Here is a 22,826-nt window from a genome sequence, read left to right on the forward strand (position 1 = left end):
CTTCACCACTGCCATCCAAAAATGTGTGGAGGAAGGGTACAGCCTGTTACTGAACTGCTCTCCTTCCCACATAATTAGTCCTAGGAACTAGTGCACAGGAATTTTCAAATGCATGTTCCTTTCCACTACATTTTCTCTATTCTAGATCAAACAAATTAAAATATATCTGCTACTCCTCTAGCAAATAGCACATACTCATGAATCTAGCCATGAAACAACTATTTCACCAGCACGACAGATTCAGGCATAGAAAATGTGAAGTGGCACTGTAGTAAGACAGATAGAGAGACAATTTTTCATATGTATATGTGTTACATCCATGGAAATGCAAGAACCAAAGGGCACGGGGTCTCAAAGTCACATAGAATCGCAGCGCTTGCTGTAAGAAATAATTGTATCTGCCACTTCACAAACATTGCAAGAAAGCAAGCAAATAAAGGCAGTAATGGTGTTATAGTTACAGGGTGATAAACCAATGGTTGCACAAAGAAAAAAAACACAAAACTACTTAAAACAACCAAATCTTTTAATTAGAAAGCAACAAACATGCAAACAGCAAGTATAGAAATTTATTTGAACCAACGTTTTTACCATAATGAAAGTTACTTTAAAACATTGATCCAAGCTCCCACATTTGCAGGTTAAGGAAAACATTGCACTTTTCATCTTCTAGCACACTCTCCCAAAGTCATGCACACAGTCATTCAAAAACAAAAGGTTAGGTTATCCAAAAGCAATACCTTAGAATTGCACTAAAGCTCTGTAAGGAAAAATATAATTAATGTCTTATACAAATTCCATTAACGTCTAGGTGCTTGCACACAACTGCCGGTTACTCTTCATCTTCGTTTTCATTCTCCTGACCAGATCCCTCTGATCTGTCACCTTCCAATCGGTCTGAAAGATACAGGGAAGATTTAGTAAGAAGAACTTCTGAAGTTTACATTTTTTGGGGAGATATTTATAACTGTCTCTCTGGGCTGTTACACAATGCACAGTGGCTGTATGTTATATGGTAGAAGAATCCTGTATGGACTGACAGCACAGACTACACATTTCTGTATAAAGAGAAAGGAGAACAAGAGAAAAGCCCTAAAGGATTTCCAGGCATGAAAGTGAAATTTGTGTACCAAAGGAAAAATGTTGTAGCTGCTGACTGGCTGTCAGCACAGGAGAGATGAATGCAAGCATAATATTGAAAAGAGATGGCGAATACAAGGGATTGAAACACTGTTCTGGGGAGGAAAAGCTAGAATAGCTGCAGTTAAGAATCCTGCATACTGATCTGTCACTGTAAACACCAGAGAAAGTACCTTTTCATGTAAAGGCAAATACAGAAATGGGTGCAGGAACATGGTTGCCTCAAGCTCCACACACTGGTGGGTTAAGAAATACCCCACCTAGCCACAACAGATTTTCTGCTGAAACTGTTGTAACTCAAGTGTTGGGCAGTTCTTTTGAGTTATTTTACTCCAAAGAAATCTTAACAAATGAAGGAAAAAGCAAGCTTAATATAACAATTTACAGCATTGTCAAGGCACACCAATGGGCTGGAAACAGAGGCTTCCTCCTGGCTCTCCTCACAGATCAGTGACAGGTGAAAGTGGAGCAGCAGCTGCTGTCAGCCACTCCCTCCTCATCACTATACGCCCACTGCTCTGCTCAGCCAGTACCAGAGTCACTGCATTCAATCTCTACCATCACTTTCACCCTCATCTACAGTTCTGCTAGGTTTCCACCCCGTACCTTATACAAGCCGCCAAAAAAACTTCATCTTCTTGTTTCCTACCCCAGTATATCTCTTTCATTATCCTACACCTTCAGTATCAACCCAGTGCAGTTGACTTCTTCAGCACTAATATCCAGGAACATCAGCTCCCAACAATGATTCTCCACAAAACCCCTCAAATCACCAGTTCCAGCCCCTGGGGAACTGCCCATTTGCTGAAGGAACAAACTAGTACCTGCTGACCCAGGAACAGCTGCCCGCAGCTTCATTAGTATCTCCCACAGTCCAGTATCTTCCTACTCTCCTTCGCTCCCAGACAACTCCAAGCCCACAGCGACAGTCAGTATATCTTACAATTCATTCTAGTCATCCCCAATAGCTTTCCCATCACACAGCACTGATTGTTCCTTAGAAAAGAGAGTATTTTTCAATATCTAATTAGTGCTCCATTACGAGTAAGCTACTTCAGGATGGATAGTATGGTAACATCTAAAACTGTATTTTGCTCTTTGTTTTGAGGTAAAAATAACAGCTGCAAAAATGTTGCTAGTTTCACACTAAAGAAGCAATTCTTGAGTGCTTCTAAGAGACCCTTCAACAACCCTTGAATCTTCTCAGCAACCCCAAATGCAGCCACAGACAGCTAACAATCTTGATGGTTCCTCAATCCATCTACTACTGGATAGCCCAACATGGTGAACAAGATCTTCAGAAGTCTCTCACCTGCTCTTATATGATTCAACGAAGCCAGCATTCGTAACATGAAAGATGCTGGAACAGTAATAGTGTTTCTGGTCTCTTCCAGCATTAACTCATTACGTGTTATTACCTGGAGGCAGGGAAGAGGAAAACACCAGCATCAAAAAAACCCAGAAAATTGTACTGCATCAATATGGGTTTGTAGATACAAGGTTCCTATGCAAAAGGCATTTACAGAGACAAAAATTACAATAAAGGAACAATTTTAATAATTGCTATTGAATACAGTTACATCAATTTTATGTGGTAAGAAAAGCCAGACAGTGGACTCCACCTAGAGACATCTAATTGTCCATTTAAAGATCTAAAGAATATTCTAGTAAGATCATCATTTCATTGACCATATGCATGGTAGATACTAAGATAAAGCAATTGAGAAAAACTTTTGGAAAAGAAATCTTGCACAAAATAAGAAGGATCGATGAGAGAAAATGCTGTTACAGATGGCAACTGTTGCGGAGAACAAAGTCCTAGCACCAGCACCGGCCAAGAACGTGGGAAGGAAAAAGGAGATGAGGTTACCCTAAACTCCTACCTCCATGCTGCTTAAAACTTTTGGAGAAAATCCAAGGAACACAAGCAATTACTCTATCCCAGTTCAGGAACATTCTTCAGCTCCGTAATTCATTTTAAACAGATCTACAGCTTTCCTCAAAATGACTTAAAAGGGCCAGCTCCTATTGTCTTAGTTTCAAGGAAAAAGAAAAATGACTAACAAATACTTTTTACTTTTTGCTTTTTTGCCTCCTTCCTTCCTTGTGGTACCTCCTTGCTTTGTCATTAAGTTCTAAACCCACACCTTAGCTTGTCTCTCAGCTTTTAGACTACATCCTTTCCTTATCACTAGGCATAAACATTTTTTTTAGGTGGAGACAAGTTCTGACCATTATTCAGTCCTTCCTCCTAGATCAGCTGCTGTAAATCTGGAAGATAATGCATTTCTTTTTCTCTTCTCAAGCTTGTTCCTTTTGTGAGGAACACGTTCTGCAAACACCTGCAGTGGCCTTCTCCTGGTCAAATCAAAGCACCTCTTTTCTGTCATTCTCAGTTGTTTACCAGGCACTTTGAAGAGCTGATCACTCCCTAAAAGAAGCAAACCAGAAGACACTAGGCCATCATTTTTTAACACTTTCCACTCCTGTTTCTCCAGAGCATCATCAGTAGCACCATTCTGACAGCCTACTTCCAGTGCTTTTTCTTTCCTCAGAGATTTGTTCCCATCCCCACTGTCTTTTTCTGTTCCCTAAGGTCATGGCATCTCTTAATTTTCAATGTGGTTCTATACCTAAACCAAAGTTTACTCAAAGACAATTTTTTCTCCCTAGACCTTCCCTCCTATGGAAAAATTCAGTTTAGGTAAGTTAGGCGCTTACTTTAGCCAAGCTTGACATGACAATAATTATTTTATTTCTATGAGCCTCTATATAGGTATTTCAATATAGGTATTAAATTAAAAACCAAAACTCATGTAATTAAATCTTTAATTTGTCATCAGAAATTAAGTGACAAAGTATCAGTACAATTACTTTTAGCATGAATTTATGTTTAGTAATATTTCTAAACACCAATGTCTCCAAAACTTGTCATAGATTAAAGCTATCATACAATATCCAAAGAATCATCACTTCACTCAGTGTTACTACTGCTAAAATAATGGGAAAGGTTCAAAACTCAAAAGTGGCCGGTTTGGAGATGAGTGGGTAGTGGCTAAGGGTTGTGGGTTTCAGTTTGTTTTAAATATATATATCAAGAATACAGATAAATAATAATTTTAAAAAGCCCAGTCCACTACATCCTTGTTGTCCAAGAGATGGCACAAGAAAACTGCAAACCACCCCAGAGCCAAATTTGCCCTGATATATTACTTAGAGAAAACATCTAACATTTTAATGAATTACGTGACGTAAATCACTCAAGTATTCAGCAGTCACCTATGTGACACTTTAGGGGTATGAAAACAATACGTTACATAACTTTACATATGGACTTTGGTAACTGATTTGGCTTGCAACGTTTGTTTTATCCCATGAAGTTCCCAGTTTGCAATCTCAACCCCCTTTTATGTCATAGAATATTTAACAGGATTGACTTTTGCACGCCCCATTCTGTTGTATATCATTACGTTTCCTTCAGTTAACTGATTTTTTTTTTTTTATAGACAGGCACTCCCTTTGTTCCTTCTATATCTGATGGTTCACACTTTTTTCCAACTTCTTTCACGTACTTAATACTGGATCTTACCCTATATTTCTAGGAGAGTTAATCAAATACAAAGTTGTTCTGTGTGCTGCCAATGATATGAAAGTTAACTATTAAAGGGCATCTTTTTATTTGTTGCTCATTTGTTAAACGTTAAATAGCTCTGTTAATTCAATATCAATAATTTGCTCCAAAGGCAAGGAATTGGAAGATGCAACATCACTGTGAAAAAGGAAGAAAGGTTCTCACCTCATCTGCAAGTTTTCTGTTAAAAATCTTGGATTCTTCCAATGGCGACCAGATTTTTATATCATAATCAATACCCGAAGAGGCCAGAACTAGAAGTAAGTAATAGTAATGCTAAATTAAACTTGTTATGTTTTTATCAGTACTTTATGCACTTAACTGGAACAGGAGAAAAGTATTTCACTCTAAGCATTTACTTGCAAATGTCAGTTCCCAGGCTGAACACAGAGCTATGTAACTACTAAGTCTCCATACAAGATCTGAGCTATAGATCATATATAAATGCAATAAATCATATGTGAAGAAAACACATGCAAACATCAAGAGCCTCCTTTTTTCTTAAAAAAAAAAAAGAAAAAAAAAGAAAAATCACCAAATACGCAAGACACAAGCAGAAAGTATGAACAAAGGCAGCCACTGCTAATCAGGCTATCAGCGGAATTATACTAAAATATACATTAATAACAAATCCTTAGGATCTGTAGATCCAAATACAAAGATAGAAGCAAGATAATTTGAAAAGGTTTTGACATTTGATTATTTCAGTGTATTTCATGTAAATTTACTTGATATTCAAAGATAAAGAAGCAATAGGTGCTCTTCTATACAATCGTTAGAATATGGAAAACAAAGAGTTGCAGAACGTTCTCTAGATCATTGCACAAACCCACTACGGGCATAGAAATTCCACAGAATTATCTCTAACTGGAAAGCTGTACAAGATTAACTGTCCTCTTCGTTATATTTTCACTGTATGGCAGGGAGACAGTCGTCCTCCATCAAGAAATCAGTAAAGGTACAAGGCATTTTGAAAGGTGCTTCCAGAAGGAGTCTCCAACCTAGCCACACACTCCAAACATGTACAGGAGCAAGTTCAATTAAGCATTTAACAGTTCAAAGCTTATCCAGTGTAGACCAGTAGTCCATGTTTCCACAAACTTTCTGAAAAAAAATACAGCCTCCTCTGGTATTTTTATAACTTTATTTGCTTATTTATTTACAGCTGACTGTTAGCTACAGCCATGTAAGCCATGAAAAAAGAAATAGCACAAATACTTTTTTGACTGTGTCAGAAGCTGCAGAATGGTTCACATTTTCCACCTACATGTCTGACAACATATGATTCCTTCTACTACTTTGATCCATCTCTTCTATAAATGTATTCCCCTAAATAAGAATTAATAGAACTTCTATGAATTTTATTCATTCTTTTAATCTCACAAAGCCAGAAAGACTTTCAGTCTTTCATATCCTATTTCATAGCCGCTTTACTCATTTTTTTCAACACAGACAAGTAGAGATCAGATTCTAAAATCAATTCCTGAAGTGTTGCTGGCATTTCAGCGACCCCATATTTCCCTCCCTCATGTCACAGAAAACGTACTGTATTGAGGGGGGGCAAGAAATAGAGATTCTTCTTGCTACATCTTAACTTCCTATAAATACTACATCAGTGACATTTTCATTCCAAGACATTGAGTAATGACTAGTTTAAGACCCAAAGGTCATTAGTAAAAGACAAAATTAAAAGCAGCATTATCTAATTTATACGGGTGGGAAAAATGAACTGTTGTTCATTAATCATTAAAATGCTCTATTGGGCGAATTTAAGACTGGGCTTTAAAATGCTTTACTACAGATAATCTGAACACGCAGACTGTGAAAAACTATCATCTTACTTGGGTCAAATGGATGAGGCTGAAGACAGTTCACCACGTGATTATCAGCTTCCAGCAGCATGAGATGTTCAGCAGTATGTCGATCCCATATAAAAATATGGCCACAGTCTGAACCACTCATGACAAAGTTAGATCCCCAAAAATTGGCTTCCTTTATCTGCAGTAAAAATAAAAACAACAATTGCTATATAAGACTAGCTTGGAAAGTACATCAAAGAGTATACTCCTGTTTCTGCAAGAGCACTGCCTCTGAAATAAGAGCTCTGCAAATGCAGAAACAACATTTAAATAAAAATGATCAAACCAAGAAAACTCAGAAGCTTGAAGATATCCACAGTAAAGTGGCTGCCAACAGAAAAAAGGAGAGGAGTTGGGGCACACTGAGTAGTTTGGAAATAAATGACAGCAGATTTGTCACTTGCCAAAGTGATGAGAATGACACTGGAGACAGGGATATGTGAAACTGTTCTCGGGAAGTTCAACAAGTGACTGATGTCATGTTGTTGTTGAAATATCTGAGCACCTTCGCAAAATGTTTGAAGTAGTATAGATAATGTTTGCCACTTATCAGTAGTGTTCCCATGCTATCAACAAAGAATACATGTAATACATTGCCAACATGGGTGATTTGTGGGTTTTTTTCCCACATTTTTTTAAGTGTACATTTTGCGGTGTATAAGGTAAAACCTATCTTGCAAAGGCAGCGAGTTGTTTGAAGGCCTACTGCTCAATATTGGTGGTCATTCTAGCATCTTGGGCCAGTTTATGGAATTTTACTTTGCACTGACTCAACCAGCACCACACAAATATTAATTTTTAAATCACGTACTCATCAGAAATTACAACTGGATAATCTTCAGTTCCAGCCTACAGCTAACTCCTCTGTAATGTTATTAATCATGGACTGATGGGTATTGCAGAAAGATCCTAGGTCTTTGCAAAGACTTCCAGAAAACCAACACCCCTCTCATAACAATAATATGGTTTGTTGCAGTGCCTCACAGTCAGTGAAGTGAGGCAGACAGTGTGCGCTTGGTCTGTTTCCTTCTGGCAGCTTCTCTAGGAAGCTCTGACAGTGCTAAGGGAGGCTGGTGGAAGGCTTCCTTTGGAGCAGGTGGACTGTCTCAAAGATGGCAAACATTTCCTGTCTTGTTCTGCCTTTCTTCCCCCAACATCTCTGCTCCTTGCCTTCACGAGATGAAAAGAGGAATAACATCCTCTGGATAAATGGAAACGGGAGGTGGGGTGGTAAGGTGGCTCATGCTTTAGGCTAGTACACTATATAATGCTTTATTACATCTTCCCATGTGTGAAGTTCTGTAGTTCAGTAGGTATTTAAACCTAGTGTTTGATAGGAATGGTTGGACTCGATGATCCGGTGGGTCTCTTCCAATCTGGTTATTCTATGATTCTACTGTCTTAAGCTCCGTAAACACTTGCTGGTCTCATCAGCATCGTTGTTCTGGATACACATTTGCTAACAATGTTGTGAATACTTTTCTAATGAAGTGACCATCTTGTCCCGATTCAGAGAATTAAAGCAAACAGCAGATACGGTCAATTACAAGACTGGTAACTTGATCTGTACTTGACTTGAAAAACTCTCCAACATTTTTTTTTCTTCTCTTTCTTTCCATCTCTCTCCCCAAAACATAGTATTATAATAGGATTATAAGAATAATGTATTATATGGTAATCATTTACATGTTATTTATATTTTTGTATGGATTGTTTTATTATTTATATTAAACTATACTATTTTTACTTCTTAAATGTTATTTATTTATAGATAATTACTTGTGTAGCAAGTGCTGTATTATTTATCAATTGCGAATCTACTCATTCAGCGGGAAAAAGCAAGAAACAGCAAAGAAAACAACACTTGTTTCTCTCACATCACCACTTTACAATTACAGTAACTGCATTTTTCTTAGAGTACAGTATTTTACTAAAAAGACATAGTAGTTAGATTACGATTTAATGGTTAGCAATATTTCCTATTTTTTAATTCAGGGAGGTCAAAACTATTTGAAATAATGATTTAATACTCACTTTTCCTTCCAAGCCATTTAAAATTACTGTTTAAACTTTACATTTAAAGAGATTGGAAGGGAAAATGAGGATTAAATCATACCTTTTAAGGTAGGCACACGTTATAGCAGTTAAGCTGACAGACAAAATGAAAAAGAAGCTAAGCAAAATAGCCACGCTTTCAAAGGATGTTAAGGGGAGAGAGTCTTAAACTCAAGAAAACTTAAATGCCTAACAGTGACACATGAATCATGCTAATTTTAATTATATGGTTTCCAACTGAATATACAAGCAAACATGCTTACAATACATTACAATATACTTTTTGACAAGCACATCAGCGTGGCAGCTACACTGATTCTGTCCATAAAATCTCCACAGTTCCCAAAACAAAGAGTTTTACCATTGTTCGGGAGTTCCGATGACCTTTATAAACCATCTTTATTAAAGGACGTCTAATATTCAGCGTCTCCAGTTCTTCCATTTCTTTTCTTTCTTTCCTCCTCCTGAAGAGCTCCTGAATGCGGGCAACAGCAGATCGTCTATAAATTGCAGACAAAGAGAACACTACTGAAAGATCATTTCCAAACACCGAAACGAGCTATAAATGACTATGAAATAATAATTAGGCACTCAAACACATTCTCCGTAAGTTTGGAACAGACTTCAACATTATCCCAAATAGAAAATTACAGACTTCCATTTTTTCCATCCTGACTTAGAACAAGAACAGCATGCAAGACAGTGGAATGTCAAGTGATGCAACATTTTATTCCCTCTCTGAAAAACAAACTTCAGCTCTTGGCAAAATTCACATGCCATTCTATTCTTCAGTGCTAGAGATATTCGCCACCTACAATGAGGTAGCAAAGTTTTGAAGTGATAAAAATCTACAGCAAACCAGAAGTTTCTAAAATTGAAAAAGTTATTAAGGAACTAGTGCACCTTCCAGTGTGATCTGGTTTTCCCCCAAAGTTTAGTTTTGTTACACATATTTCTCTTCACTATTCCCGTATAACAATACTCATGATTTAGACAGCTTTAAAAAAGTTCTTAAGGCACAAGATGATTTAAGGGCAAGCACTGTAGCAACTACCCCATTAGCAGTAAAGAAAACATCTGAAGATTGCCTACAATAACAGTGCAAAATTATTACACATTTTGCTTTGCGACCGTTTAGTTCTGGGAATCTACTTTCTGTAGATTTTTTTTCCTGTTTATCTCTAAATTTGCAGATCCTTGCAATTCCAGATATAACCAAACTGTCACATCCCTGCACCTAACTCTTCTCTGCTTTTATTCTGCATCAGGATTACCGTTAGTCTTAGGAGAAAGTCATTCTCAGAAGAAAAAGGTAGAGATTTTAGCAGAATGCAAGGAGCCAGACTGTAACAGGACTTTATATGATTCTGGAAAGTAAACTCAGTCAGAACTGAATGTATTTTATCTTCAGAATACTGCTACAAGAAAGCTAGTAACCACAATTTGCCTGCAAGTTATGTGTTATTGTGTTTTAGTCCCTGATCCTGGAGACTCTTGCAAAAAATCCTCTTTTCCACAAACTAAAACATCAATCTATCTCTCAACCTGCATATCTCTCTGCCTGCATTATGCTTAGATTTTTGTTTTGGTTTAGGCATAAGAGAAAGTTGGATGAAAAAAAATAATGTTAAGTAAGTGTTATCTTACATGAAGGTGAAGAAGGAAAATGAATGCAAGTAATGAGTCATTAATACAAATTAAAAAAAAACAAACCAAAAACAAAACCCAGACACAACAAACCACAAACTGTCGTAGTAAGATCATCTAATACACCTGAGCTTTTGAAAGATATTTTAATTCTTCTTTTTTATAGAAACTAGGAGAGATTTGTAAGCACTAGCCAACAGATCCACTTAGCAGACTACTAATTATAATACATGTCTTAAAAGTGTGTCTAGCAAACAATCCCAGAAAAAAACAGACTACTGTTTCCTTTGCAAGTTTTCCATCCTCTCAAAATCTGACATCTAGGCAGGTTTCTACCTCCTCCTTCCTATATTACATTAAATAAATACACTGTATTTATTAGTTAGCCCTTATAACATGCAGAGCCTCAACTTTAGCCTTCAACAGATTTGAGAAGAGAGTTCTTCATACAATAGAGGAAAGAAAAAAAAGTCTATGTTCTTTATCTACTATACTTAAAGATTACAGAAATATTCTCCTCACCAGTTTACTTCTGGTTTATTTGCAGTGTTCCCAAGGGCTCATCAGTGCTGGGTCCAGCCCTGTTCAGTGTCTTTATCAATGACCTCTATGAAGGCATTGAGTGCACCCTTAGCAAGTTTGTGGATGACACTAAGCTGGGTGGAAGTGTTGATCTGCTGGAGGGTCGGGAGGCTCTGCAAAGGGATCTGAACAGGCTGGACCGCTGGGCAGAGTCCAGTGGCATGAGGTTTAACAAGGCCAAATGCCAGGTCCTGCACTTGGGGCACAACAACCCTGTGCAGTGCTACAGACTAGGAGAAGTCTGTCTAGAAAGCTGCCTGGAGGAGAGGGACCTGGGGGTGTTGGTTGACAGCGACTGAACATGAGCCAGCAGTGTGCCCAGGTGGCCAAGAAGGCCAATGGCATCTTGGCTTGTATCAGAAACGGCGTGACCAGCAGGTCCAGGGAGGTTATCCTCCCTCTGTACTCGGCACTGGTGAGACCGCTCCTCGAATACTGTGTTCGGTTCTGGGCCCCTCACCACAAGAAGGATGTTGAGGCTCTGGAGCGAGTCCAGAGAAGAGCAACAAAGCTGGTGAAGGGGCTGGAGAACAGGCCTTATGAGGAGCAGCTGAGAGAGCTGGGGTTGTTTAGCCTGGAGAAGAGGAGGCTGAGGGGAGACCTCATTGCTCTCTATAACTACCTGAAAGGAGGGTGTGGAGAGAAGGGTGCTGGCCTCTTCTCCCAAGTGACAGGGGACAGGACAAGAGGGAATGGCCTCAAGCTCCACCAGGGGAGGTTTAGGCTGAGCATTAGGAAAAGATTTTTTCACAGAAAGGGTCATTGGGCACTGTCACCGGCTGCCCAGGGAGGTGGTTGAGTCACCATCCCTGGAGGTGTTTAAAAGACGAGTGCTGAGGGGCATGGTTTAGTGTTTGATAGGAATGGTTGGCCTCAATGATCCTGTGGGTCTTTTCCAACCTAGTGATTCTGTGATTTCCATATTAAGAAAAAATGGTGGCACATCTACATAAAACATTTAAAGAAACTTTAAACAACTACTTGTATATATTTGGGGTTGTACTTGTTTTTAAAAAAAAGATAAGTTGTGTGTGAGAAAGTAAAAGCAAGGATCATTTAATAACAAATACTCTGCTACCAACCCCATCAGTGATTTCACAGCTTTAGCAATAGCACACAGAGCTCTTCAGCAAAGCAAGTCTCTTTCCGTTTCAGAAGCACAGCTGCTAGCATTACAGCTATCACTTACTATTTTTGGTGTACTTATCTACATTAATTAATTAGTAAAAGATATGCAGTAAATATGTGAGAAGTTAAATGTCATTAGGATTGACAAAGCAGTAGACTTGTCCAGCTCTTTCAGCAGGGTTACTTTGCTACATAGCAGTAACAAGTCTTGAGAATAATTTTTCATCTTAGCATCTTTAGAAAAATTGATCTTCTCTAAATTCCCTCTACACTTGAATGTAGACATTACAATAAAAAAACCCCTCAAGACTATTCAGCAGTCAGAATCAGGCATTTTTAAGTAAATGCAGAAGCGCAGAAGCAGCTTTTGGTAAAAATGCTGCCTTTCAACTATATGAATTTTTGAATTTAAAATCCTGATTTTTAAAAGGCATGAATGGACTGATATTTAGTGACCTTGTAAAGTCAATGATTACCTTCAGCAGGAAGAACGCAGCCAAGCACACATGGCTGTAATTGCGGTACTGTGACCAGGCACACTAGTAACACACTACTTAAAGTAGTAACCTGGCAGAGGTAAATCTCCTCCAGGAAAGGTAAGTATGAGTGCAACCTAATGACATTTCAGAGCTGTTCCTGCTGTTCCAAAGTTCAGCCCAAGCTAAGTCCGACTGAGAGCTGCCACTTCTTCTCCAAACTGTGTAGTGTGCCAAGCACGCAACATAAATTAGTGAAATTTATGTATTTTGTGTTGGCACTCTTTTGGCAACACCATCAACTGATGCAGTTGTATTAGTTATTCACATTCAGGCATCCGATAATGAAGATGCCTGAGAAATGCTGGATATAGATTAATGTTATTAATTTTATGGTATGGAAAACATTAGGTCTGTAAAGCCAATGAAATGGAACTTTTAGTTATGCTCTCATACTGCAAGTAGTGCTCTGACTTCAGAATAATTCAGTACTATTGTCTAGTCTGAAGGTGTAAAGACTTAACTGTATTTTGCCAAATTTTGTGGTACTTCAGTACAATATCTTAATAAAGCTGGAGCATGCCTTCCAAAAGATAATTTTTAAAAACTACTTGCAAACGTAAGAATATAGACATGAACCAAGCACAACTTTTTGTCTTGTGATCAGCCAGATTTGAAGTCTTCAAAGAAGATTGTTGTTAACATTAATTAGCAAAAGGCCATTTAAATTAAGCCCTAGCTGAGTGGAATAGGGATTTCGCAGTGCAGCCATTGTATTCTTTCAGTTAAACACAGGTTCAAAAGAAAAAAAAAACCAAACCCCAAATGAAAGCTGTGATGCAGACTGATCCACAGCTATGCGTTATACATAAAGAGAAACTGAAAAGATGCAAAGGTGTAAGTTAAGCCTAGAAAAAAAAAATTCCACACAGGGCATTTTCTGTATGCTTAGAAACTCTGAAGTGCAATAAGGAATTTTTAAATTAAAATCTATGCAATCTGCACAATTAACTAGTTTGTTACTTAGAGCACAATGTCACACATTGCTCTTCAAAAAACACTTCTTTTGAAGAGGAGCAGACCTCAGTTCCCATCTATGTTACTCATCAATTTCTGTCTAGCTAGCCCTGCATGTTTTAAAACCACCATTGCTCATCTACTAATGAGAAGAGTCAAAATTAATGACATGCTTTTCAAAAGAGGGAAAGACTGAACAACTATCCATTAACTGAATCTATAAACAATCTACCAGAATTCTGCTACAAAGGTTGTTCCACGAGAGGAGAACATAAAGTTAATCTGGTACCCTAGACAACCCTGCTTCTTCCAAGAACCATTACCACAGACTGATCATCTCCTGAGCTTGGCTGCCAGCAGCTGGCTGCAGAGTCCATGTGCTTGCTTCATTTTCCATCCATCTTGTCTCAGCTCTGATTGATTAAAACAGTATTGATTCTTCCAGTATTAAGGATTTTTGTCACTTCTTAAGTTTTCAAATTTACTTATGCACAGACAGCCAACATTGCCTCTTTTACTTAAATACTATGGTTCCTTCACTTCTGCTCTTTCGAGTTACTACTTCTTTTGAACTCTTGTTGTCATCCTCTCATTCGAACTATTTTTCCCATCCAAAACAGCTGCAGGGAACCTAAAGTTTATTACTATTAACTTAGAAGTTATTTCTCTGATGCCTTATGGTCATTTCTTCATTGATTGTGTAGAGGAATCTACATGCTAGCTACCATGTTCCTGCCACCAGCACTTTCATCTGCATGTTTGAACAAGCTAGCAATCACCACCAAAGTGAAATTCAGCTCAGAAAGGCGACTAATTACTAAACCATTGTACTGATCTTTATCTCAACTCGTGAGTTCTTTCACTTTTACCCTTCTGATTCTCTTCCCTATCCCACTGTGAGAGGAGTGAGTGAGGCAGATGTGTAGGGCTGAGCTGCCTATCAGTGTTAACCCACAAACACAACATTAAAACAGATGCCCTTTCTCAACAGCAAGATTTGATTATATTGCTGATTTTAATTACCAAGCAACTATGTTCCTTTAGAAGCCTATAAAGCTGTGGAAAAGATTTACTACTGCTGTCAAATTTCACATATTAAGATAGCTCAAAAAGAAGGGCAAAACAATCACACTAACAGCACACTGACTCTAGCCTGAAGCCCAAGTTATTTCACTGCTCATCATATGAATAGAAATGTTTGCCATAATGCACTCCCATAAGTAATTCCCTGGCTTTCCAACACAACCAATATTTCAGTTATTCTTGGCTACAAAACGTTTTTAGATTTTCCCCTCACAGTGACAATGAATATCAGAAAAATATACTGATAGAAGATTCTATGATGAATGCATAATTATTTTTATATTAAATTTATAGCAATATGAAACAAATATTCCCAAGGGCTATTCTGAAGAGCTAAAGAACTCCATGGCAAGGATGTTTAATATAGAAAGAATGTTTATCCTGAAATTTAAAGAACAAAAGGTACACAGGTTCCTGAACCTTTACAAAAGTTGCCAAACTAAATCCATGTCCTCATATTCCAATATTAGCTGGAATTGAAGACAATTAATGCATATCTTTGCTCCTTTCCTGCAGGCATTCAAAATACAGGACTCAAGCTAAGTCTTTGATGATACCACAACCTCAGTCTTTTCCTTTCCAGCTACTCAATGCCAAGATGTTAATTTTCATCATCAGAACTATTTTTGCCCATTTTCCCTGTATACGGCCTTTGGCATTAAATCACAGCAGATAAGTTTCACACTCTGGCGCTTCGCCAAACAAACTGCCGAAATTGCAAAGAACGTTTGTAAGAACAAAAAGTGTTCTTACAACTAATTCACTCAAGTATTTCAATGAGGAAAATGAAAACGTCACTTAATCTCATATAACTTCTTTACAACAAGATTTAGCATGCCTATTGCTAAATATGTATTCTCAAATATAGCTTTAATAATTATGCTCAGTTCCACAACCTTGTTCAGGCAAAAAAAATTAAACTGTCTTTGAAACATTTATTCTTATATTTTTGTCCAGAACTGGGTGTTTGCTTCTACCAGACAAAGCGAGTCAGCAGTGGCACGTGCAAATACAACACAGTCCTTAGCAGCTCAATAAAAAAAGTATTTGCTTTTCACAAACTACACACTTTTCAAAATCCATTAATTTCTATGGCACACAATAAAGAGGTTAATAGGTTGTTAAATGTATACACTGCCATTTCTTTTCAATTTCCATGCAATGCATGCAGCTAAACATAAGTCAAGCTTGTGCTCTGTAATTCATAGCACTTAAAGTACAGCAATTCTTAAAATGCCAGTTAGACATGAAAAAACAAGAACCTGATAAATCTGTTATATGGCAATAAAAAAGGAGGGGGGAGGAAGAAGATAATTAATTACCTCATTATTCTATCACCTATCGCTGTTCCTCTGATATTATATCTAGTAAAAGGAACAACAACTGAAGTCATTCAAAAATTCTGGGTATCATGTTTTTAAAAGGTTAGCATGTATTACAAAATGTGCTCTACATATCCCAACGGAAAAGACTCCTCAATGTGTTAGCATATGAGACTACTTTGATTTCAGCAAAAATAGTATTCACATTACATAACAGTATACAAAGTTGATCTTATAAAATGCAGTAATTCTTCATAGGTCACACAAGAAGTGGAAGCAGCTGCATAACCGTTTCCCTTTTATATTCATATTTGTTTGAAATTTTAGTTTAACATTTAGTTTAACATTTTCCAGTCTTAGCCTCTGCTCATAAACCAGTTTCTGTTGAAGTCCAAAGAAAATTAATTGAGTTATGTAAGTAAGAAAGCAGCCCTCAGAGTTGCTTTGACTAATTTGTGAAAATTAATTTCAATCCATTAAAAACTGCACTGTGTGCATGAGGAACAAGCATTTTGCGTAGATCTTTTTTCCTCCCATGTATTACAAAGTAGAATGCTAAGGCAAGCCATATTATCTTTCTCTGTTTCATCTAAATTTGCTGGACTTCCTAAGTTCTAAAGGAGGTATGCTATGCGCATACTTCAAGACTTAAAACCCACATATCTCCTATTTTTAAGGGAAAGGATGTTTTCCTGTAGATTCTCTAAAATGCCCAGAAGTTTATGTCCTCTATTGAGTATCCAGCTAAACTTCTCTGTTCTCTGTAACAGTATTTTTAGAAATATTCTGTGCAGTTCCTTATACATTTTGTTAAAAAGGACATGTATTGACTAGTCCAGTGACAATAAAAAATTAAAAAACTAGCTCCTTTTAGTCACTGATCTTCACCATTCCTATACTGATATTCAGTGGCTACAGAAATATTGCAGAAAAAGTCAGATGTCACATTCTCAATTGCTTCTTTCAAAGAAATGTCCTCTATGTCTGTCCTGGTTTCAGCTAGGATAGAGTCAATTTTCTGCCTAGTAGCTGGTACGGTGCTGGCTTTTTGAATTTAGTATGAGAATAATGTTGACGGCAACAACTAAAAACATTGCTGTGTCAAGTAGTGCTTACACTAAGTCAAAAACTTTTCAGATTCTCATGCTCTGCTAGTGAGCCGGTGCACAAGAAGCTGGGAGGGAACATAGCCAGGACAGACGGCCCAAACTGGCCAAAGGGATATTCCACACCCCATAACATCATTCTTAGTATGTAACTGGGGGGTAATTGCCTGTGAGGTAATCCCTGCTTGGGGACAGGATGGACATCAGTCACTGGGTGGTATGCAATTTTATTATGTATCACTTGTTCGATGTTATTTATTTATGTTACTGTTGTTATTATTATGTTTCCCTTTTGCTGTCCTACTAATCTGTCATTACCTCAACCCACAAATTTTAACCCCACTGGGGTGGGGGGGTGATCAAACAGCTGCATGGTGCTTAGTTGCCAGTTAGCGTTAAACCATGTCAGTGTCAAAACTATTCCTAGCTAGTTCCTAGTCCACACTCAGTTGACTTAGCCAATTTATCAACCACATGATTGTGACATTTTTACACATTTTACTGCTACTATTCTAACTCCTTTTAAAATTATGAAAGCAAGCACAAACTTTGTGTTTCTATATCTGTTGCACAGTCTTTCCCAAAAGTTCAGTTTCAGGTTAGCTGGTAAGAAACTCTGTCCTCACTGTGCTTTGAGATTTATAAGCACTCACAAAAAGACATGATGTCCCTCGTACCTACCCTTAGATTATGTAAGAAAGACCCGATCCTCGTTTGAAAACATTAAAAGTTGGACGTGTACCCAAACAAAATCCCTGTAAAGATTAGATTTGCAAAACGGACAACATTCTCTTTATAATTCTGAAATCTACATCCATCTTGATAAACTAAAGTCTATTAACTTAATAATAATAAGTCTTAATAAACTTAAGTTTATTAAAGTGAGAAGAGTCAATGCAGCAGAAAGTTCTCCACTTATTTCACTGCAAGAGCTATCAATAGAGCTATCAAAAGGGTAGCTCTGCCACTTCTTTTCCTTAAGAAGTGTAAGATCATAATTTCAGAGTACAGAATCTGAAGTCTACCCTTCCTTTCTCAGCAGAGAAATTTGTACTTCACAGTCAGAAAATGACTCTGAGACAGTTTCCTTTATCTTCATTTCCTCAGCTGTGGAGTTTCTCCTCAATATAAAAAACACCTAGTTATTAGGTATATAAAAAACCTAAAACTGGTTGCCGATAAAACTAGTATTGCTATATACTGGAAAAGCCTTGTTAGCTAAACAGCTTTTAGCATTCTGTTTCAGAAGGCTACAGCCTCTTTTTATTTCTTTTGTCCTAAAGAAAAATTAGAATTAAAATTTTTTTTTTTTTGCCACTGCATAAAACAGTTTCACAAAAGGGAGGTTATTGCAGGCTAGTCTTAGAACCTTCTCTGGAAAGGAAAAAAACCAAACCAACCCTCCAAACCCCACAACTACCCTCTAGATATTCTAGAGAGAAAACTCTATTACTTCTATATTAATGCCATTAATTATGTCATAGGATGACACATTGGAAACTAAATTATTAGATAAACTTGAGAATATGACATTTAGTAAAGGAATTGTTAGGTAACACAATATACTAAGTGAGAAAAGAGAAAATTTAAGCCTACGGGAAACGTGCTGGTGGAGTTAAGCACCAGTCTTGCAGACAGTTTTGTTTAATATATTGATAATAGTCTTTGAGCAAAATGTAGGAATGTACTCATGCAGTGCATTGAGGATGCAAGACTGGGTTACTTTATGACTGTAGGACCTTGAAAAAAAGAGGTGGGTAGAAATTCAGCAGTATGTATTTTACAGTCATACATTTCTGAACTTCCATCTGGTGAAAGGTAAGATCACATTTATTGGAAATTACAAATTAGGAAAGACTTCAGTATCCTAACTGGTTTTGTGTCTGACCACAAGGCACCACTATGAGAGCACCATAAGCAAGAGAGGAGAAGGATAACACTACAGCTCACTCGTGTCTGAGAATCTTCTCTAGACCAAGAGCAATACTCATACCATCAATCCAGGGAAAATCCAGACACTGCAGTGTGCATAATTCTGGTCTACCATATTCAGGAAAGAAGCAGAACATGGAGGAGCACAGACATGAACCAGCATGATGGCAGGAAAACCACAAATTTTTACTGCCAAGAGTGAGAAAAACTTGGCACTCAATGTAGTGAGACAAAAACTGAAAATGCACAGGATGAACATCATTCAAATGATAAGCACTGAGCATGAAAAAATTATTTCAATCAAAACAGTATGTTATCACAAAAGGAGGCTATTAATTTTTGTCAATTTATACCCACTATAGTAGCAATGTTTTGAGGTCGATTCCCAGTAGTTAAGAGGCCAGGGGGATTTTATTTAAATTTGATCAGTTTATGAAAGGAATTATATGCTATAACAGCTGCTGTAGTAGCATAGAAAGGATTTCTAGTTCCTTTCACTTAATTTCATACATGGTATAAATACTAAGAGGACTCATAGCTAGCCTCTAAGACGACCAGTGCCTGTTTTCTCTCTAAAGAGCACACAAGGATGTCTTACTTTTCTTCAGTATGTAAGAAGGCACTGAGAAAATCCTGAAACCAGAAGAATAGGAGGGAATGTGATGTAAACATATATTTGACTGCTCAGCAGTTAAATGAGAAAATTTCACTGCTTGCATATGCACAAAAGCAGAACAAAATGAACTGGTCAGGCATTGAACCTGAGTAATGAAAGCCTGGAGGCAATACTAAACCACTGTTGACTACACAGCAATTTTTGTCACATCCTATTTGGAGGAAGAATAAGGAAGCAGGGGGCTGCTTAATAATTTTAATTGTACCATTAATTTAGTTGAATGATCTTTCCTGTATGATAAATTTAAACCGCTACTGGAAGAAATCTCGCTGCACAGAAAGAAAGGAAAAAAAGCACGTCCGATGAAGAGTAACTTCATTTAAGATGTCCTCGTTAGTGGGAAATCATAACAGCTATATGATACCTGGAAGCCTCATTCTTATTACGTTACTACAAAAACTATTACACTGTAAAGGCAACATAAGGTGCATGAAGAGAAGCTAACAATCCTGCTCAAAACCAGAAATGGCATTAAAATTGCAGGGCTTTTCACAGCTCACACTTCAATCAATAGTTCAATGAAGAACATTAGCTTTCCAGAGGAAATTATTTCTGCTGCGACATATTTATCTACAATTACTTAGTATTGCATGGAAGGTTAATGGATTAAGACAGAATCTGTATACATTAGCTTTTTCATAAACAGTCATTTAGTGAGCAGAATTACTCGTGCTACATACTAAGAAACCACTGACTGTTCTTTCTGTCACTACTGACAATATGGTGGCTTATGACTTTTTTTTTACCTGCAAATTATTCAAAACCTTCTCCATGTGCAACTATATATTCTTTCCACTTTCCTAATGAATACATATTGTAGTGCTTCCTGTAAAGAATTTGCATTGCTAGTGTAAGAAATCAATAGCAAGATAATGCTACATTTGAACAGGACAGGAGTAAAGCTAAGGCATCTAACACCGGGTTACATAATATCTAAACCAAGTAAAACTGTTATTTTAAATCTAACAATAGAGGTGTTGCTTAAATAATTATTACAGCTTTTAAGAAGTCCAAGAATTGAAACTAGTGAACCAAGGTATTAAAACAGCAATAGCAAATTGGGTGCTAAGTTTACTAAATAATCAAACGAGTACGTACAGCTGTTTATATTTTACAAGAAAAAAAATTATACAAAGCTTAGCAAATGCACCTTTTATTAATGACAACTAGTAATCTACCTAGTTTTTTGACAGCTTTACATACTGATATTCAATAACCAACAAAACAAAGGATCATAGTTTCTCCTTCAGAAAAAGAATGAAAAATTGAACAGTCTTCACGTATGTACTACACACAAACAGCACTGCTGAACAACAGTTAAAAGCTCTTGCTTTGCTGAAGTAAGAACACCTAAAGTACAGCTGAAAGACAAGGCCTCTAGGCCCTCTAGGCAAACTCATAAAATTTCTACACTTATGACTACAAGAATAATAATAATCATTAACGGCAAAGATTTAGCAGGGGGGTACTCAGCAGGCGAACAATAAGAACAAGCGGGTATCAGATCTGTAACAACTTGCCTGGCTAGGAGGGAAAATACAGCTATACATATCTTACATACAGGCGTATGTCCTCAGCCATCAAGCTCTTGGCTAGTTGTCAAAGAACAACCTATTTTAATTAAGGATATGAGGTGTAGGTTTCTAGAACTTCCATTCAAAAAAAAAAAAGCATTTTGGCAAGCAAAAGCAGAGATAAATATTCCCCTAACCTGTGTCCTGGTCCTCCCCGATACCGTGCCCCAGGGATCAGAACTGGATCATCATCACTATCATCAGTTTCTTGGAGAGCTGAGGTCCTGGTAGAGGACTCATCTGGAGTTGCTAGCCCTGAGGATTCTGGTTGTGGCTGAGGTTCATCATTTACAGCAAGCGAGTTGGCAGTGGATTCAGTACTCTGACTTGAAATGTCTTGATTTGCACTTTTTTCACAGGAGGTTTCTTCCTCTACATTTCCAGACACAGTGTCAGCATTCGGGCCATTTTCTTCTGGATGAATTCCAGAATGCTCAGGACCAGATTGATCTGATGCATCTAACGGAAAATATTGAGGAAAGTAAGTCACAGCATATATGATTACAGCCTATTGTAGAAGACATTATAAATAGCATACTGAGTTTAAATTGAAACTTAATTTTTCATTCTCTACCCTCTTCATACAACTACATTTGAAAGAGTACAGATACGTACTTGATTCTGTTTTCTCTACAGTTTCATCTACAGCTTTCAGTTCTTCAGCACTTGTATCTTCCTTGTGAGATTCATCAGGAACTCCTGAATTAAACAACTTAATATTAAATCATATGATTTCATTTAGATGCACATACGTAACGTAAGCAAGCATAGGTCATTCTAGCACCCCCAGATCAAACTAATCCCCTTCGAAGTCCACATGTCACTTTACTGAAATCTTGAATCCAAATCACATAAAATTCAGTATATGTAAATCTATCTAGTTGCCTAGGTCAATACATTAAGGAAGGAAAAAGTATCTCTTTCTTGTTCCTTGATATACTTAATATCCTATGCCTTAAGAACTTCAGTTGCAAAAGTAGCATTAATACTCTTGAAATGGGTAACTTACTGAAATCTGTTATTTCTGAAGACAGAAGTTATGTTCTTTCTATTAAAACTAATTTTTATTTTCCTCAGGAACCAATCATTTGACTTGACCGCCCTTTTGGCAATGAACTGAGCAAGACAACCACTTGTAACAAAATACACTGAAAGCTTGAAAGAAATGGAACAAAAACCTAGCACTCATTAATGACTGCAAAATGCAATTGCTCTATTTTTCAATACAAACTGGGGCAGAATATGTCCTTAAGAAAAAATACGGGTTTTAGAACTAAAGTATGGATAGGTCAGTTTTGTTTATATTTATTTGCATCTTTTTCTTTCCTAAAAAAAAGTCACATTCTATTATGGCTGTACTTTGCTCTCATGTGCGTGTATGAAACTCCAATTGTGTTCAGTGGTAGTCATGAACATACTAGAGCAGAATTTTTCCCTTAACATTACAGAAATAATATATATCTTACTTGTTTCTTCATCTTCTGGTCCTGACTCTTCTGAGGCTTTTGTTTTTAGAGTGTCGTCTTGACCTTCAGTTTTGCAATGACTTCCACTCCCCCTAGAGCTTGAATTTCTGCTGCTCCTGACAACATAACACA

At 37.3% G+C, this 22,826-nt stretch overlaps 1 protein-coding gene across 6 annotated transcripts in view; it reads right to left on the bottom strand.

Moving 5' to 3' along the window:
* Positions 1-508: 508 nt before the first annotated feature.
* The window catches only part of DCAF6 (DDB1 and CUL4 associated factor 6), an 88,183-nt gene continuing 65,865 nt past the window's right edge, over positions 509-22,826 (bottom strand). For 4 of the 6 annotated variants that reach the window (XM_069869333.1, XM_069869316.1, XM_069869341.1 and 1 more), the window contains 9 exons: positions 22,695-22,810; positions 21,844-21,927; positions 21,366-21,687; positions 15,941-15,982; positions 9,047-9,185; positions 6,613-6,769; positions 4,937-5,025; positions 2,453-2,558; positions 509-897 (listed from right to left, as the gene is read on the bottom strand). In XM_069869333.1, the coding sequence (XP_069725434.1) occupies positions 833-897; positions 2,453-2,558; positions 4,937-5,025; positions 6,613-6,769; positions 9,047-9,185; positions 15,941-15,982; positions 21,366-21,687; positions 21,844-21,927; positions 22,695-22,810 (1,120 nt within the window). In that variant the 3' untranslated portion in view covers positions 509-832. The remainder of the gene's footprint in view (positions 898-2,452; positions 2,559-4,936; positions 5,026-6,612; positions 6,770-9,046; positions 9,186-15,940; positions 15,983-21,365; positions 21,688-21,843; positions 21,928-22,694; positions 22,811-22,826) is intronic. The other 2 variants (XM_069869325.1, XM_069869358.1) reach the window with 1 other exon arrangement.

This window comes from Phaenicophaeus curvirostris, chromosome 1, assembly GCF_032191515.1.
Source record: "Phaenicophaeus curvirostris isolate KB17595 chromosome 1, BPBGC_Pcur_1.0, whole genome shotgun sequence".
NCBI classification, from domain to species: domain Eukaryota; kingdom Metazoa; phylum Chordata; class Aves; order Cuculiformes; family Cuculidae; genus Phaenicophaeus; species Phaenicophaeus curvirostris.